This window comes from Pseudozyma hubeiensis (assembly GCF_000403515.1).
Source record: "Pseudozyma hubeiensis SY62 DNA, scaffold: PHS28, whole genome shotgun sequence".
In the NCBI taxonomy this organism is placed as follows: domain Eukaryota; kingdom Fungi; phylum Basidiomycota; class Ustilaginomycetes; order Ustilaginales; family Ustilaginaceae; genus Pseudozyma; species Pseudozyma hubeiensis.
In genome coordinates this window covers 49,867-66,640 of record NW_012133810.1, presented here as the reverse complement: position 1 = coordinate 66,640, position 16,774 = coordinate 49,867, and the positions used below count along the sequence as shown (strand labels likewise).

Below are 16,774 nucleotides of genomic sequence, written 5' to 3'. Positions count from 1 at the left end.
AGCTACCTCCTGCTCCCGCCACGCTTGTGTACTGTTAGTGCGAACCAGCGCTTCGCCCACCCAAGAGCATAATCTCTTATTCCCCCCTTCGCTTCCATTCGCACTCGATACTACAACCGCAGCTCACGTCCTCGCACCACCTAGACGTCCACCAATCCCTTCCTCCTCGCCGCCCTCCAACACTCCGCTCAACCTGTCACTCGTCTACCCGCATCCATCTCACCTCACACGCAACTCATCACTCTCATCCCCACACACACACACACACACACACACTCGCAAGCCACTCAACCTTCTCGAGAAACATTGTCCATAAAACATCAAAAAACAGAAAAAACTGAGAGAGAGAGAGAGAGAGAGAGGGGGGCATTACGACTCGGAAAGAACATTTTCAATCTCGCCATTGATAAACGTCTTCTTGGAGTCGATCGAGGTAGCGTACTTGGCTTCCAGCTTGGCACGCAGCTGCTTCTTGGTGATCGTCGTCAGGTCGGATTCGGCGATCAACGTTCGAATGTCGAGCTTGATCTGGCTGTCCGACGGAAGCATGCCGCTGGGTTGAGGGTTGTCCGGGCTGATCGACGTGCGAGCGCCCTGCTGCTGCTGTTCAGCAACAGCAACAGCACCGCCATAGCCTCCTGCACCGAAACCGAGCTGCGAACCACCGTAGATCGACTGGGTAGCTGCCACCGGTTGAGGATAGCCGTACATGCTTGCCGTCGTGTTGAACGGCTGAGGCATGAATCCGCTGCCACCAGTCGGCATGACGTAGCTCGAGCTGGCAGGCAGACCGTACATGGACATGGCTTGTCCACCGTACCCACCGCCAAGGCTGTACGTCGATTGGCGAGCAGCGTCCTGAGGGAAGTAGCCGCCAGCGCCGATCTGCGATCCACCACCCATCTGCGAGCCAGGCCCAGCAGGATAGACACCAAACTGCGAGGGGGTGCCACCGTACGAAGGCGAAGGGCTGTGTCCGAAGCTTGCATTGTGGGGCAGCACAGGCTGTCCGTACAAGCTCGGCGCATATTGCGATCCGGCACGCGATCCGAGCGACTTGTTCTCCGCGCGCGCCGCTTCGATGATCGATCCGATCGATCGCGCCGAGTTGCGCTCCCAGAGCTCATTCTCGTAGTCGGTCCACGTCTGCAGCGGGATCTCGCTCGGGTCAAAGGTACCTTCTTCGTGCACCACCACCTTCTGACCCTTTTCGCCCATGACAACACGCGTGGTTCCCCACGAGAAGTCGTCCATGTGCCAGAAAGAGTAGAGCGGCAGGAAGAGCGACCAGATCGGAATGCCGATGATGTAGACGATCATCCAGCCGATCATCTCGAACTTGCGGTTGAGCAAGAAGATGACAGCCTGACAACCGTAGATCGCGGCCAGCATGATGATGGCCGTCAATGGAACCGTGCCGTTTGCCGTAGCCACCAGTACGATCAAGTAGACAATGTAGGCCACCGTGACAGGTGCGATGATGGTCGACAGCAGATCGATAAACACAATGAAGCGCATCGAGAAGAGACAGAAACCGCAAAGACCAGGCGTAAAGATGAGCTCGACCAGATTGTGGACGGTCGAGTTGATCCATCGTCGTCGTTGCGAGAGCAGCACCTTCCAGTCGTCGGGAGCAACGGTCCAGGCCTTGCAGTCGCGGACAAAGATGGTCTTGTACTTGCCAAAGTGCTTGAGCACCAGGGTCGTCAGGTATCGATCCTCACCGAGATGAAGCAGGTTCTTGGTGTGCAGCGTGTCGACGCGGTTCTCGGCGTAGTCTTCCACGATCTGCGAAGCGATGAACAAGGGCCGGTGCGTGTCCGGGGTGCGGATACGGAACATGGAGAAACAACCGGGCAAACAGGTGACGGAGCCGAACAGACTCTCGAACGCCTTGGCGAGGTAGTGCGAAATATAGTACTCGTAGACCTGAAGCATGGTGATGATGCTCGCCTTGGCGTTGGAGAGCGCCGTCTCACCGCAGAGACCGATCACCTTCTTGTCGCGGATGAACGCCGAGATGAAGCGGTTGAGCGACAAAGCTTCAACTTCGGTATCGGCATCGACTTGCAGGATGTACTCGTAGAAACTTGGGTTGACACCAATGACGTTCTTGATCTGGTGGTAGATCTCGAGCTCCATCGGGTTCATGGGCAGACCAAAGTGCACCTTGTTGAGGAAACGCATGAGGACCAGCTGCGAATCACGCTTACCACGGTTACCGGGACGCGAACGTTCCGAGGGCTTACCGCACTTGACAACGACGATGTAAGGAACGACGTGACCGTGATGCTCGTAGAGACCGCTGTAGATCTTTGCCATGTTGTGCTGCTTGCTGCCTTCACCAAGCGAGAGGAAGCTGAGCGCCTCGGGCTCCAAATTGGGATCGGCACCGAGAATGTCAAGCACAATGCGTGGCGTGGGACGATCGTTACCGGAACCGACGATCATACCATCGCAAATGACGAAGAGCAATTTGCGCTTGTCATCGTACTTGAGCGCAGCGAGCGAGTTGAGTGTCTTGCGCATCGACTCTTCGCCTTCCGTGTAACAGGGCACCTGGCAAATGACGAACTTGTCGTGGTCCTCTGGCTTTCGGGCGCGTCCAAACTGGAGAGCAGCAAGGAACTTGAAACCGAGGATGCAAACCATGAAGAGCGACAGGGCCAAGAGGATGTACTGCGAGAAGCGGCACTGCGGCGAGTTGCGGTGGTCGACCTTACCGATGAAGAACAGGTTTCGCAGACAAACTCGTTGACGGTCCAGCACGTCGGGGTCGAGAGGCAGGTTGTCGAACTGCTTGGTGATGTCCTTGCCGGGATTCTGGGCGATCAGGCTGATGATGGCGTCGCTCATGAATTTACGGTTGGTGTTGGCTGGAGCCTGAAAGCCGTCGGGGGCCCTGAGCACGCCCTGGTTGCCTTGCTTGATGTAATCGGTCACCTCATACACGTCGCCACGGTAGATGGCAACCGCACGTCCCTCAGTGAGGATGTCGCGGATGCCGTCGCCAGTGTAGCCCATGAATCCGACACGGTAATTGGAGCGGAGCAGCCACATGGTCTCGTAGTACCAATCGGGTCGAGGGTCGTCGACGTGGTAGGATCGGAAGTCGTGGTACTGAGCGTTCTTGTCGGTCGAGTTCTCATTGGACATTTGGACCCACGGACTGACGTTGCCATCGACACCGTTGCAGAGCGCGTTGACCTGTACGGGGAAGATCGGGGTTGCATCCTCTCCGGAATAAGCAAGGATCGAATTGGCAGGGACGACAGGGACGGCAGTCTTGTGACTCCTGACGAGGCTGCTGAGGTCGAACACTTCACCGCGGATCGAAGTGAACGACGAGTCTCCCTTGTGAGTGGCGAATTCGGTAGGACTGTAGACGTGCTGCTTGGGGCAGATAAGGTTGCCAAGGACGACAATGACGAACACGGCGCAGCCGCAGATGAACCAGATGATGAAGTTGATGGCGAGCTTTTCGCGCCACGCCATGCGAATGTCGGGTCGCTTCAAAGATCGGAAGCGGCGGAGGACGAAGCTCGGGATGAAGAAGGTGAGCGCCCAAGTGAATGCGACCCACTTTCGACGAGTCGAAGTGACGCCGACCTCTTCAGCAACTTCGCCCGGTGGCTCCTCGGTGAAGGCAGCGGTGCCGGCCTTTTCGTTGAGGCCATTCTTGCCCATGTCGGCAAACATGTTGCGAGAAGGAGCGTACGCCTCGGATCCGATGAACGAAGGGGCGCCGCTGAGTCGACCGCCGAAGCTGGCTCTAGGCAAAGTTCCAGATACACCCGAGTACTGGCTCTTGACCTCTTCGAGTTCGTCGTCGTGGCCGGCGGCGCCATGGCCGACGAGCGGCAGAGCAACCGACGAGCGCTCCTTGAACGGGTCGCCGTAGGCGCCCACAAAGTCATTGCTGCGGCTGCGGGTATAGTCATCGGCCAGCACGGCGACCGGGGAGAAGGGATCGGATTCGCCGCGCGCGGCTGCGTCGGCATCGAGCTGCGCTCGCTTCTCGTTGTTCTTGACTTCGTCTGCATCAGCAGCGCGGAGCTCGTCTTCCAGCTCGCGGAAAGCGGTGTGCGAGAGGAAGACCTTGACACGACCGGAAGCGGCCTCTTCGTCGGACCAAGACATGACCTCGCGCGCTGCCGAGAACTTCTGCTTGGCCAATCCCGAGACGGCGTCGCGCATCTGGACGGCCTGAAGCGAGGGAACGTCGGCGTATCGCTGGCAGAACTCCTCGTAGGTCATGCTGACGCTGTACTCGTGAAGCAGCTTGCGCGACATCTCGGACAAGCCGAGCGTGGTGATCTGCTGTTTGACGACGCGAGCCTCGAACTGGTTGGGAAGCTGGTTGTCGTTGGGACGAATGCAGAGCGTGAACCAGGTCTTTGTCTCCTCGAGCGTCTCCAAAAGGAGGTCGAGTGCTCCACGGAAGTCGCCAGCGACGCATCGGACGGCGTTCTTCTTGGCGTTGGTGGAAGCGTCGGCAGCATCGTCCTCCGAGTCGTCGTCGTCACCCTTCTTGACCGTGTTGCTGCGCTTGACCGTGTTGCCACGATTAGGTCGACGTGTTGAGGGCGCACGCATGGGCCTGACCGACTGCTGAGCTGCGACGATGGTCTGGTCATTCTTGGGATGCGACTGAGTTTTGAGCACTTTGGTGTTGAAGATGCCGCGGATGAAGGGGATGGTGGAGCCGGAAGACTGAGTGGGGTCGTTGGCGAGCTTGCCCGACTCCTGCTGGCTGCCGCGGAGGAGCGAGACAAAGTCGGTGCTGACCACCTCGCTGTTCTTCTCGAGCAGGTTCTCGCTCGTGTAGGTGACGGCGCTGTTGTAGTGGCTGATGGTGAAGCTCGAAAAGCCGCTGCGGTCGGCAGGACCGACCTTGAAGGAGGGATGATTGCCCCATCGCTTGCCGAATGCTTCGATCATGGTCTGGTCGCTCTTCTTGGGCATCCTACGAGCCTGGTCGTCCATGATGTGGATCAAGCCACCGGGCTGGTTGGTCATGAGACGCAGAGTTTCTGCGTTGTCAAAGTAGGGGATCTCGGGCGACAGGTGGGTGATGCCCTCGTCGGTAAACTCGTCGCGTCGCTTCTCGAAGACGCTGCGGAGCATGAAGCGGTGCAGGTTCTCGCAGGCGAAGTTCACGCAGAACTGGTCGAGCGAGTTGCCCTTGGAGAGGTTCTGGAAGCCGGGAAGGTCGAGGAGGCCGATGAAGGTGTCAAAGTCGTCGCGGCAGAGCCTCTCGTTGAGGCTCTCGTTGACCCAAGCGAAGAGGAGCGAGTAGAGCGATTTGGCGAGGTCGTCACGGTGGTCGGATGCGCCGTCGGCGTCGAGGAGGATGGTGCAGACCTCGTTGCGGATCATCTTTGTCTTGTAGGTGAGCGCCTCTTCGAGCGACTTGGAGGAGATTCCGAGGTATTCGGCGACCTTGTCGAGCACCTCCGGGTTGCGGATGGTGGCAGAGTCCTGGGTGCGTTGACGGTCGTAGTGGAACTCGATGTTGCCGAGGTGGAGGATGGCGGCGAGCACCTGGCAGATGGAGGCGACGTGACGTTTGGAGAAGCCGACGTTCTTGAAGGCGAGCTTGAGCCTGTCGAACTTGGCAGCATCTTGAGCGTCTCTGTTGCGCGAGGCCTGGCCGAGGTAGCGGAAGGAGGCGGCGTCGTGGATGCCGAGGTATTCCTTCTCCTCGTTCGAAGCACCGGCGACCATGTAGTGGAAGATGTGAAAGTTGCTTTCGCTGGAAGCGGCGCTGACGACGCGGTTCTTTTCGAGGTAGTAGTCGAGCGTCTTGGCACCGACGAGTTTGCCCGAGTCGGAGAACTGGAGTTCGGTGTACTTGCCAAAGCGAGAAGCGTTGCTGTTGTCGAGGGTGCGCGAGTTGCCGAGAGCTTCGAGGATGTATTCTGCCGAGGGGATCTGGACTCCGAGCTTGAAGCCCTTCTTGCCTGGTGGCGCTACGCTGAGGTCGATGAGAGCGCGGAGGGCGAGTCGACGGACCTCGCTCTTTCCGCTTGAGGTGTCTCCGGCCATGAGCAAGCTCTGGTCCTGACCAGTGCGTCGCATGTAGAAGTAGGCATTGCAGGCGTGCGCAAAGATGTGTGGCGGCAAGGCTGCGGCGCGAAGCTGCTTGTTTGTTTCGCGATAGTCTCGTGTGTATTCGCGCAGGGTGTCATCGCTGTTGCGGTTGCCGGACGAGGCGTACGGGTTGACCGAGACGAGGATGGAGTCCGAGAGGGAGGTGTAGGGCAAGCCGGCGTAGAACCTATCGCGAAGAACCGAAAAGATGGTGTCGGGAGTGATGTTGGTGAGCTGCGAGAGCTTGACAACATCTTCGGGAGCCGACATGGCGGTGATGATTCAACGGCCAGTCGCAGACAAGCTGCGGGCGCTGTCGTGATACGAAGAGGTTTTGTGATGGAAGCTTGTAGGAGAACGACTGGTGGGCGATGCAGACAGAGGTGTACCGGACGAAACCCAAACCAGGCGACGATGGTTAGGAGCGAAGGTGCAAGCGTGCTCGAAATGACGAAGACCGCAGACACAAGCGGATGAAAGTGACGGCGACGACGCCCAAGTCGTGTCGAGATGGTGCGAAGAAAAGATGGCTCGACGCAGTGTGTGTGTCAGGGAGATAGACGAAAGCGTGTGTCAGCAGAGCGAGTCGAAGCGCCACAGCGAACCACGCACGATCACGGCTAGGAAGTGCGATCCGAGGACACGAGCTCGAGCGGGGTCAAAGAATGCTACGGCGAGCGAAAGGTGTGGTAGGAACGGGGAGATGGTGAGGATGGACGGAGAGCGACATGCACCAACAGTCGATGGTCTAGGCGAGCAGGAATGAGCAAGGGACGGTGAGCAGCTAGAGCCAGCAGCCCGCCTCTGACACACAAATGTCACACCAGTATTCTGTGCTGGCTCACTGGACGGCGTTTTGACAGCTTCAGGGGGATTCACTCAATACCAATCACATAAATTCCACATCGCACAATCACAAACGCACACACGCTTCAGCCCAGCGACAGCAACAATTTTCAGAACGAAAAAAAAAAATTAAGAAAAAAAAAGACAAAAGGACGTGAAGAAAGGGAGGGTTCACCAGCACGATATTGTACTGGCACCGGATTGACATGGTCAGTGAGCAACTTGGAAAGGCGCAGTCTCCTATGTCGGTTCGCTGGTGTCGTCTGGGCGTGCCCGTACGCCGGCTGTGATCACGGTAGACATTAGGTCTTCGTCCACTTGAAATATCGAGATTGCCCATCGGTCAGCGAGAAAGAAGCGGACAGAGAAAAGCGAGCAAGGAGCACAACCAAGCAAAGCGCGTAACATTTCGAAACCTCGCTTGCGTGGTCCGGGACCCCTTGTTCATCAGGTATTTTATTCATTTATGATAATTCCTTTTTCCTGGCATAAATGTTGATGTCTCTGCGAGCGGGGTTTGCTCACCACCATCGACGAGGCTCGACATTGCCGTATCGTGTGGGCCGAGGCGCTTCCGTCAATCAACTGAACATGCCTCGCAATTGTCTAGTCAGTAGATCACCCAAGATCTAGCTTGTGCACGACCTTGGTGAAGAAGCTCGCGGCGAATGTGATGGAAGACAGAGATCGTTTTTGATTTTCTGACGCCGGCAAAAGGTACACACAGACGATCCAGGAAGTCAGGGTCCGAGCGGGTGTTGGATTCACATCTTTACCCTTTCCTCTTCCCCTTGCAAATCGGAGGTCAAGATCGAAATTCGAACTCTCGTGGAATGCTCGTCGCCTGCCAGCGCGTCCACTTTTTTCCGCGAGACTCTCCTCTTGATCGCCGGAGTTCCTCGTGCAGCGGTCTCAGGTTTCACCAATTCTTTGCCGTTGGGTTCAGCGGTACAATGCTCGTCAGCGTACATTTTCCCACTGAAAATGGGCGGACGTCGCTTGCGATCCATGCACACTGCCTGCTGAGTGAAGTCCAAAATGCTCCGCTACCTCACGAGCCGCGCACCCGTCGATCCCAACGCAGACAGCCAGTAACTGCTGCCCTGGTCTTGCGGCATTTCGATTCCGTTCCGTAAACCACACGTTGATCGTCTGGCGTGCCTGTGTGCTTGTTTTGATCGACGAAGGCAATCTCGACTTCTCTCACTGTTCACGTTGTAAGCCTACGAAAAAGTCAACTGAACAAGCTCGAATCTCAAAGGCTAGGCAAAGCCAATTTTCCAATGATCAGGATCGACCCGTTCGGCTTGGCAAAGGAGAAGCGAAAAGGCGCGCCAACCTCAGCCTCGGAACCCCTGTGCTCAGGCGGGAAATTGCGGCCATGAGCCGTCATCCCGCACCCCGCTTTCATTTTGGGCTTGCTTGTCTGTTACATTGGGGTTCGACGCAAGCGAGGCATAGGTGTGAATGTATCATTTGTTCAATCGTAACAAACAGCATCCTTCCTCGTCCGCATCGTGCATGGTCAAGATCAAAAAGTACAAACGCTTCCGGCCTCATCGCCATGCCACTCAGAATCCATCCTTGAGCTTGAGTCGGTTGGTCGCCTTATCCATCACGGCCACCTTGCGCACCGCTGCACTCAGCTGATCCTTGATGTGCGGTTCCGACTTGAGACGCTTTCGGAAGTGCTGCACTAGCTCGCTCGTGTTGGCGATCTTGCCTTCTCGGATAAGCTGGATGATCTCGGCTTCCACCGCGTTCGCAGGCACGCGCGGTGCGCCGGGGCTTCCTGCACGCGAAGCTGGTTTCGAGCCCGGCGGCGATCCCGAGGGCGAGCCGGCTCGAGAACCGGTGCTGCCTGTCTTGACCCGCTTGGCTTCGGGATGGCTGCTGGACGCGTTGGATCCCCCAGCTAAAGTCGTAGCTGACGATGCAGGGCTGTCGGCTCTTCGTTTCAGCCCAGAGTTCGCGGCGGAAGCATCCGAGGTTGCCAGCGGCGGCGACTCTGCTCGGCCAGGACTGACGCTGCGAGCAAGGCTTGGACTCGATGAGCGACTGACCTGCTTGCTGCCAATCTTGGATGCTCCGCGTGTCGGGCTGGTAGCGCGGTGCGCCAGACTTGCGTGACCCGCTCCAGGACGCTGCGTCTGGCTGGCGCTGGAGGCGGCGGGTGGCACAGGGCGCTTTTCGGGACGATTGCTGGGCGTGTTGGACCCAGAGGCGCTTCCCGGTGTCGTCTTGTCCTTGTTCTTGGCCGCCTCCTTCTCCTTCCTCTCGCGCTCTTCGCGAGCCAGTTGGATCGCCTTTTCGGGGTTGGCTACGTACGATTCCTCCTCATCCTCTTCGGAATCGTCCGTGGCGTACGGATTGCGCCCGTCGTCATCCTTGTCGTACACTTCGTTGCCTTCGCGCTTGGCAAGAGCACGCATGATCTTCATCATCTGCTTGCCGCTTCCGGTCAAGATCTGGTCCTCGTCTTCCGGCGCACTCGCCTCTTCCGCTGCGTCCTCTTCGTCTCCGACATGGTTGGCGCGCGCCATTTCTCGCTTGAGACGCTCCTCGAGCTCCTTGGCCTCCTCATCCTCTGCGACATCGGCCTCGGGGTCGTGCAACTCTTCGTCATCGGCGAATTCCTCTTCAAAGTCGAGCTCGTCGTACCCAGCGCCAGGACTGTCTTCGCGCTTGCGTCTACGCGATGCGCTCGCGTCGTCATCGTCGTCATCGCGCAGCAACTCCCCACCGTGAACGGCCATGAGGTTGCGGCGACGACCTGCACCAAACGACATGCCGGTGGGCAGCGAGAGTCGATTGACCTGAGGCCAGCTGCGCCAAGTTGCATTGTCTTCGTGCTTGGACACGGATGCACCGGCCGAGACGGGCTTGTTCCGCAGGGCCCATCGGTCCATCTCTTTGGTCTTTTGGTACTTTTGGTATTCCTGCTCCACCTGCTCGTTGGTCATGGTGGAATGCTTGGGCTTTTGTAGGAACTTGTACATGCGCGAGACGGGTACCACCTTGAACCCACCCGCGTCACGCTCGTCAAAGACAAAGAGCACATGAAGCGACGAGGCCTCGGAGCTCGAGTCGCCTTCGAGCTTACCGATCCACGGTGCATGCGAAGTGGAGGACGAGGCAGAGGCAGATGCGCCCGACTCGTGCTTGATACCACCTTCGGCCTTGACCTTGGTGTTGGTGTCGTTCATCTTGACATCGCCGTTAGCGTCGGTACCGCTGCTACCGGATCGCTTGGCCTTGAGCTCGTCGATGTGATCCTGCAGAGCCCGTGCACCGGTGGGGAAGGGAGTGCGAACGCTCTCCCAATCTTCGGAAGTTTCGAAATCCTCGAGCACCCATGGGAAGTGTTCCTCCTTCATGGTTTTCCTTGCACTGTCGGCAGCCTTGTGGATCTCTCTGACTTTCTTCTTGAACAGCTTGGCTTTGGGCGGACGAGCGCTGCCACCTGGCGCGATGAGACTCTGATCAGCACCTGGCCCTTTAGGCGCGTTGTCCCTTTTGATCACTTCTTCAATGCGCTGCAGATCGTCGTCCGGTCCGGGCCATGTGAGAGGCTGACCGTCCTTGCCCATCATGGGTCTGTTGTACTTGTCGGTGATGGGGTCTCCCGGATTGGGACGCGGCAGCTTGAGCCTGGGCGGGTTCTTGCGATTGAGCTTGAGCGGTGGGATGAACTGAGCGGTGTCGTTGGGGTCGACACGGGTGTGATGGGCAAACTTCATGAGGTGAGTGAGCCACTGACCGCAGTCAGTGGAGAGCAGAGGGATGTCTCGATACGTGGTGGGCGGAGGTGGTGGTAGATCCTTCTTGTCCTCCTCCGAGTTAAGGTTGGAACGAGCATTGTTGCTAGTGCCGTTGGCAGGTTGTGGTCTTGGAGCGGCAGCTCTGCCATTCTCCGTCTTGACGCCGGCAGTGCCAGGCTCGGCTTTTACGGGAGGCATGGTTTGTGATCGACACGAGTCGGTGCCGAGCTGTCGGCGACAATGAGGTGAGGATGGCCAGTCGTCGAGATTTTGAGCAACGAGTTAGGACGATGTCTTGAAAGCACCAGCTGCTGTACGCCGATTGCCGAGCGTGAGCAACCTCAACTCACTTTTTAACTCCACTTTGGCTGTTCTTCTTTGGGCTCGCAGTCACATTTACTCTCGCACGGATCGCACGCCAGACCGACGGAATGGAAAGCGAATTACAGACGCGACACCAGAAGCTGCGAGTCAACGCGCAGTCGGGACGCACACGAGCAGACCCTGAATTGACTTTCAAGCGAGCCGACAGGAGCAGAGTGGCGCCGTGCCAAGTAGGAAATGTGGTTCCACTTCTGACTTTTTTTCCCTTTCCCACAAGCGAGCGAGCCGAAAGAGTTAGTTAGGCCTGAAGCCCAGAGCACCAGCATCGTGGCGTAGTGTCGGGATCACTCTCGCTAATCCACCGACGTCCACATGCTCCCTCTCGTTGCCAAGAATTGACCCAACGGCAATCGCCCAATCCGAGCAGCGTCATAGCCGCCATTGTTGGGAATCAATCGCAAGTCAAGCTGGAACGAAAAGACATTTCGGCGGCTTCTCGCCTATTCCGATCCTTCCCTACGAGACTCCACCATCGTGCCCCACACACAAGACCCGGGCATCTCCCACGATGGCGCCACAGACATAAGGTCAAACACGCTGTGATCATCCGAGCGGCCGGCAGGCTCTCACCTTGGCTTCATCCACCACAACGCACGTAAAGCAAGAGAAGGGCAGCCATGTCGAGCTTCAGAGCTCCTACCGCGCCGATGCAAAGCGGAACGGCCGACGCCGACGATGACAGTCCGAGGAGGAAGATTTCGGTCGACTTCACCAGGCTCAAGAACTTCCCATCGGCGCTGTCGCTCCGCAAGCAAGAACCGGATACGCCGCCGCGCTCCGACGCAATCCCATCCAGCGGTACCTTTTCTCGTCTCAGAGCGTTCAGCCAGTCGCAACGTCCGTCGCGCAGCTCGATGGGCTCAGAAAACAACGATGCTTCCACCGAGTCCAGATCCACCAGGAGAACGTCGCGCCTGCTCGATGCATTCAAACCTTCCAAAAAACCCACCCCCTCCTTCGAGGTGATTCGCAAGCCCGGCAACCGCAGCACTTCTTCCTTTCATCCATCGTCCCATCAGCCGTCTCCCAACACGGAAGTTTCGGATCCCACAAACCGTGCCGATGTCCAGCCTGCTCCTAGGATATCCTTGTCTGCGCCTCGCTCCGAGTCGTCTCGCTATGTTGCTGCCGCTGATGCTCCTCAGCCAGCTCACAACGGCCTCGCCGCTCGCTCGCCATACCCGCCAGCTACCACAACCACCCGCAAGTCTAGCAGCACCCACCCCATCTCAGCCAACACCCGTAAACCCTCGGACCCCTACCTCAACCTCGGCTCGGCTTCCAACTCTCGCGCACAGTCGCCTTCGCTAAATCCGAACACCGATGGTGCCAACGGAAGCTTCAGCTTGCACTCCTTTCGCAACATTCGCTCGTCAAGCGATGTGTCGACGGCCGACGAGTTTGGCGTACAATCTCATTCCAGAGTGCAGAGCATGATCTCGGTCGACGAGTACCTCACACCTGGCGAAGAGCTGCCAGAGCCCCGCTATCCCGACTCGCAGGATGCCATCAGAGCCCAGTCCACCAGCCCGGCGCCCAGCGCAAAGCCAGCCAGCATCTCGGCCGCCAAGTTCCGTCAAGCGTCGAGGCAACGTAGCGAAAGCGGCAACATTCCCACCATGGATACCATCCAGGCTGGCTCCGGCTTTGTCAGACCGCCTAGGTCCAGGACCCCTTCGCAAGACCTGGCCGCCATGGAAGCCCTGCTCGCCAAGACGCATCCGAGCACGAAAGGTTCCTCTGACGCAGATCGACGCAAGAGCACAGATCTTGCTCAACTCAAAACGACAGCAGACATCCTGCCCGCATCGAGCGTCAACGGAGACACGCAGCGCCGCAAACGAGGCGTGTTCATCGTCGTCGAGGGTCTCGATCGAGCTGGAAAGAGTACGCAGGTCGAGAGGCTTGCCGAGCACCTGCAGGCAAAATCCATCAAATTCCCAGAAAGAACCACGGCCATCGGTCAGATGATCAACTCCTACCTCGCCCAGACCAGCGAGCTTGACGACCAGGCCATCCATCTGCTCTTCTCTGCCAACCGGTGGGAGTGCGTCGCCTCCATCAACAGAACGCTCGACGCGGGCGAGAGCATCGTCTGCGATCGTTACGCTTTCTCGGGTATCGCCTACTCGGTCGCCAAAGGCCTTTCGTACGACTGGTGCCGCAATCCGGATGTGGGTCTGCCTTTGCCGGACCTCACCATGTTCCTCGACCTTGATGCACAAACAGCGGCGGCAAGAGGCGGTTACGGCGAGGAAAGGTACGAGAAGCTCGAGTTTCAGGCAAAGGTGCGCGAGGCTTTCAGTCGCGTTTCGCAGGATGTCAAATCGCACGGAGGCAGGTGGGTTACCATCGACGCGAGCAAGACGCTCGACGAGGTCACCGACGACGTTCAGAAAGCGGTTCAGAGGGTTACGTCGTCCATCGATCGAGTTGGAGTCAAGCTCGGGAAGCTCTTCGTTTCGGAACGTCCGCCCAACGTGCGTGCTGGTTCAAGCAACGAGCTGCTTCCGCCGACAGTGATTCCGAATATCAAACGGTCTTCCATGTCATCGCAAGATTCGGGAAGGAAAAGGCTGTCGCTGGATCTGCCTCGTATGGCGCACACCAACGGAACCTTTCCTGCTGCGCGACCATCAGGGTCACCCCTCACATATACCGAACAGCTTGCCGCGGTCCGAGCCGCTGCTGCCGGAACCCTGTCGGGTTTCTTTGGCGGCTCGAGCACCACTGTTGACCAGCAGACGCCGTCTACGCATGCATCAGACAAGCAATTGCCCGAGGCAGACGGACCTTCGCCGGTCAACGCGACTCGCGGACAGGGTTTTGATTCGGCTCGGGTGCTGGCAAGCCGTCCAGATGCATCCGGTAGACGACGCACCTTGATCGACGTGATCGGAGAGCTCGAAGGTCAGACGCATCAACCTTCAGCGCCGTTGACGGAGCATCGTCGGTCCATCTCTGCTTCTGCTGAGCCTACGTCGCCGACATTGCAGTCGAATGGCGAGGGCTTTCCCAGCACATTTGCGCAAGCTGCCAGGGTGCGACGCAGCACCGATCAGGGACGCGTGCCTCAGCTGCCGACGATTGCGAGCAGCGCGGCCGCACCCAGCGCGGGGCCAAGGAGATCTTCCTTGACAGTTCAGCCTGGTGCGGGTGGCGATAGCGCAGCCGGTCCGGTGACGACGACAGCTGCCACCTCTTCTCGAGGCACCGCGGCCCAGGTTGAGAGACCTGCAGTCTCGCCATCGGGCATCCGAGCTTCCTCCTCGTCCTCTGTCGGAAACGCAGTCAATGCCGATAGCACTCTCATTCAACCACAATCCTCAGCCTCTGCTCCGCGTGCCTCAACGCTATCGCCGGCAGCACGTGCCGCCTCGCCAGCCATCACCACATCTTCACGCAGCTCTCTTGCCAGTCCGCCGCTCCCCACCTCGCCCGTTCACAGACCGGCCAGCGTGACCCCTGCCGACCACACCTACGCTGCTCCGGACGCAGGGCTGCTGAGCTCGCACCACCTTTCGCAGTTCAACACGCAACAGACGCAGGCAGAGATGCAGGAGCAGTATATGCGCAACTACATGGCCATGATGGCCAACCCGATGATGGCGCAGCAGGCGCAGTACCAGCTGATGCTGCAGCGGCATCAGCAGCAGTACTATGGGAGGGCGGCTAGTGCGATCGGTGGAGTGGGAGCGGGAGCGAATGGTGTTGGGCAGACGGGGAGTGGAGGAGGGCCACCGTTGGCGGCGTTCATGCAGCCGATGGCGATGCGCTCGACGGATGCGGTGGGTGGAGGGGAGAGGGAGAAGGGGGTCGGACATGCGAGGACCCAGAGTTCGGGTTCGTTGAACGGAGCAGCGATGAGCAGCAACGGTCAGCAACCTATGTTGTCGATGATGATGGCAGCACCACCGCCGGTGAGCGAGACAAAGGGGTATTCAGCGGCAGTGGGGGGTCAGCAGGGGGGTGGGTTTTATGGTCAACCGATGTTTTATCCCAATGGAGCATTCCCGGGCATGGGGTGGAGTCAGCAACAGCAACAGCAGCAGCAGCAGGCAGCGATGATGGCAGCTGGGTACGGCAGACCGATGTATACCTCGACGAGGTCGGAGATCGCTTCGCCGACGACGTTGAGGTCCCAGAGGAGCAGCGATAAGGGGTTCCGCGGTCAGCAGCAGTAGCGTGGATGAACTTTGTTCGAGACTCGACTCACTTGGTGAAAACATGCTTATAGATGATACCATTCCTTTCGTCGCTGATGACGTGGATGTTTTCAAAGATATGTGTGGGATGGTGGGGGGGTTGCACGGCGACGAAACGAAATCGTCGGCAAATTTTCTCAAAGTGGGGGGGTAGAGAAAAAAGGCTCGGCATTCAACACAACGAGTTGAGCTGTGCGGCGGGCGGCCAAGTTGTGAAATGAAACGAACAGTGACGTCGATATTTCGCGTCAACTGTGATGCGAGGTTGATTATCAGCTCGAACCACACGATCGTCGCTACCTTGTCACCATCACCACCATAACCCCCTCTCCCTAGACCTAGCTTGGACCTTTCCAGAATGTCGGCGTTTACACGGTTCATAGCAGCCACATCCTCCACCTTCCCACGACAATGTCTGACCGGAGGGGTGCTCTTCGCTACCGGTGATACGATCGCGCAACAATTCGTAGAGAAACGTCGTTCGAACCACGACATCCCGCGTACAGTCCGTCTCGCTCTGTACGGAGGGTGTGTCTTTTCCCCTCTCGCATCCATATGGTTCGGTCGAGTTCTCGAACGCGTTCGCTTCACCTCAAAACCCCTCAACATCGCTACCAAAGTCGCCCTTGATCAGGGCATCGCCTCGCCCGCCTTCATCGCCATGTTCTTCTCCATCACAACCCTCATGGCTGGAGGAACGGTGGAGGATGCCAAGAAGAAGGTGCAGGATAACTGGTGGCCAACACTCAAGACAGCGTGGGGGTTGTGGGTGCCGGTGCAGACATTGAACATGGCAGTGGTACCCGTGCAGAGCAGGTTGCTGTTTGTAAATGTGGTGAGCATCGCTTGGAATACGTTTTTGAGTATCAAGGGTGCCGGAAGTGGAGGGGACAAGGTCAAGGGAAAGCTGAATGAGGCCGTCGAGCTGGTTGAAGCGAAGGTCGATAAGTTGCACTAAGGAGGGTAGCAGACGGCTGTAAGGAAAGAAGAGATGCTTTTGTTCTTCACACATATCACACACCGCATGAATCGAATGCACAGTCCAAACTAGAGAAAGCATACATTCATTCCGCGTTGCACAAGAATCGCCACTTGCGATTTCCCTCCGAATGACCTCATGCGGCCCGGGCTTCACTACCTGTCCAAGAAGCACTTCTTACTCACCAGCACTGACGTCTCTTCACGATGGGTCCTTACATTCGCGCTTCAGCGACAAACTATCGGCCAGCAGTGACTCACAGATACAGAGCTTTCTTCTCTAGCTCTCTCTCCGCGTGGACAGAGGCAAAAAGGAAAAAGTGAAATGTGGTTCAATACACCATGATTGAGCGAAGCAAGGGACGCACCAGGTTTTGCAGATTGTCATTCTTGTTGGTACAGATGTGGAGCAATGAGATGGGTGTTGGTCATGGTAACCTCGCTGCAAGGTGGATGTCTTGAGCAGAGCAACTTAGCTGGAGCAGAAGCGGTACAGCCTCGAGGTCT

General features: G+C 57.9%; 5 protein-coding genes across 5 annotated transcripts; 2 read left to right on the top strand and 3 right to left on the bottom strand.

Annotated features, from left to right (window-relative positions):
• Nucleotides 1-369: 369 nt before the first annotated feature.
• Nucleotides 370-6,363, bottom strand: PHSY_002758 (glycosyltransferase; the record flags this gene model as incomplete). Its single annotated transcript, XM_012333380.1, has 1 exon — nucleotides 370-6,363. The coding sequence occupies one exon, from the start codon at nucleotides 6,361-6,363 to the stop codon at nucleotides 370-372; it is 5,994 nt and encodes a 1,997-aa protein (XP_012188770.1).
• A 1,340-nt stretch (nucleotides 6,364-7,703) lies between these two features.
• PHSY_002757 (hypothetical protein) lies at nucleotides 7,704-7,910 on the bottom strand (the record flags this gene model as incomplete). Its single annotated transcript, XM_012333379.1, has 1 exon — nucleotides 7,704-7,910. One exon carries the CDS (start codon nucleotides 7,908-7,910, stop codon nucleotides 7,704-7,706), a length of 207 nt encoding a protein of 68 aa, XP_012188769.1.
• A 600-nt stretch (nucleotides 7,911-8,510) lies between these two features.
• On the bottom strand, nucleotides 8,511-10,898 carry PHSY_002756 (transcription initiation factor IIF subunit alpha; the record flags this gene model as incomplete). The annotated part of the gene is made up of 1 exon (XM_012333378.1): nucleotides 8,511-10,898. One exon carries the CDS (start codon nucleotides 10,896-10,898, stop codon nucleotides 8,511-8,513), a length of 2,388 nt encoding a protein of 795 aa, XP_012188768.1.
• Nucleotides 10,899-11,731: 833 nt separating this feature from the next.
• On the top strand, nucleotides 11,732-15,268 carry PHSY_002755 (hypothetical protein; the record flags this gene model as incomplete). The annotated part of the gene is made up of 1 exon (XM_012333377.1): nucleotides 11,732-15,268. The coding sequence occupies one exon, from the start codon at nucleotides 11,732-11,734 to the stop codon at nucleotides 15,266-15,268; it is 3,537 nt and encodes a 1,178-aa protein (XP_012188767.1).
• A 238-nt stretch (nucleotides 15,269-15,506) lies between these two features.
• Nucleotides 15,507-16,247, top strand: PHSY_002754 (integral membrane protein; the record flags this gene model as incomplete). The annotated part of the gene is made up of 2 exons (XM_012333376.1): nucleotides 15,507-15,553; nucleotides 15,626-16,247. The coding sequence occupies 2 exons, from the start codon at nucleotides 15,507-15,509 to the stop codon at nucleotides 16,245-16,247; spliced, it is 669 nt and encodes a 222-aa protein (XP_012188766.1).
• Between the last annotated feature and the right edge of the window lie 527 nt (nucleotides 16,248-16,774).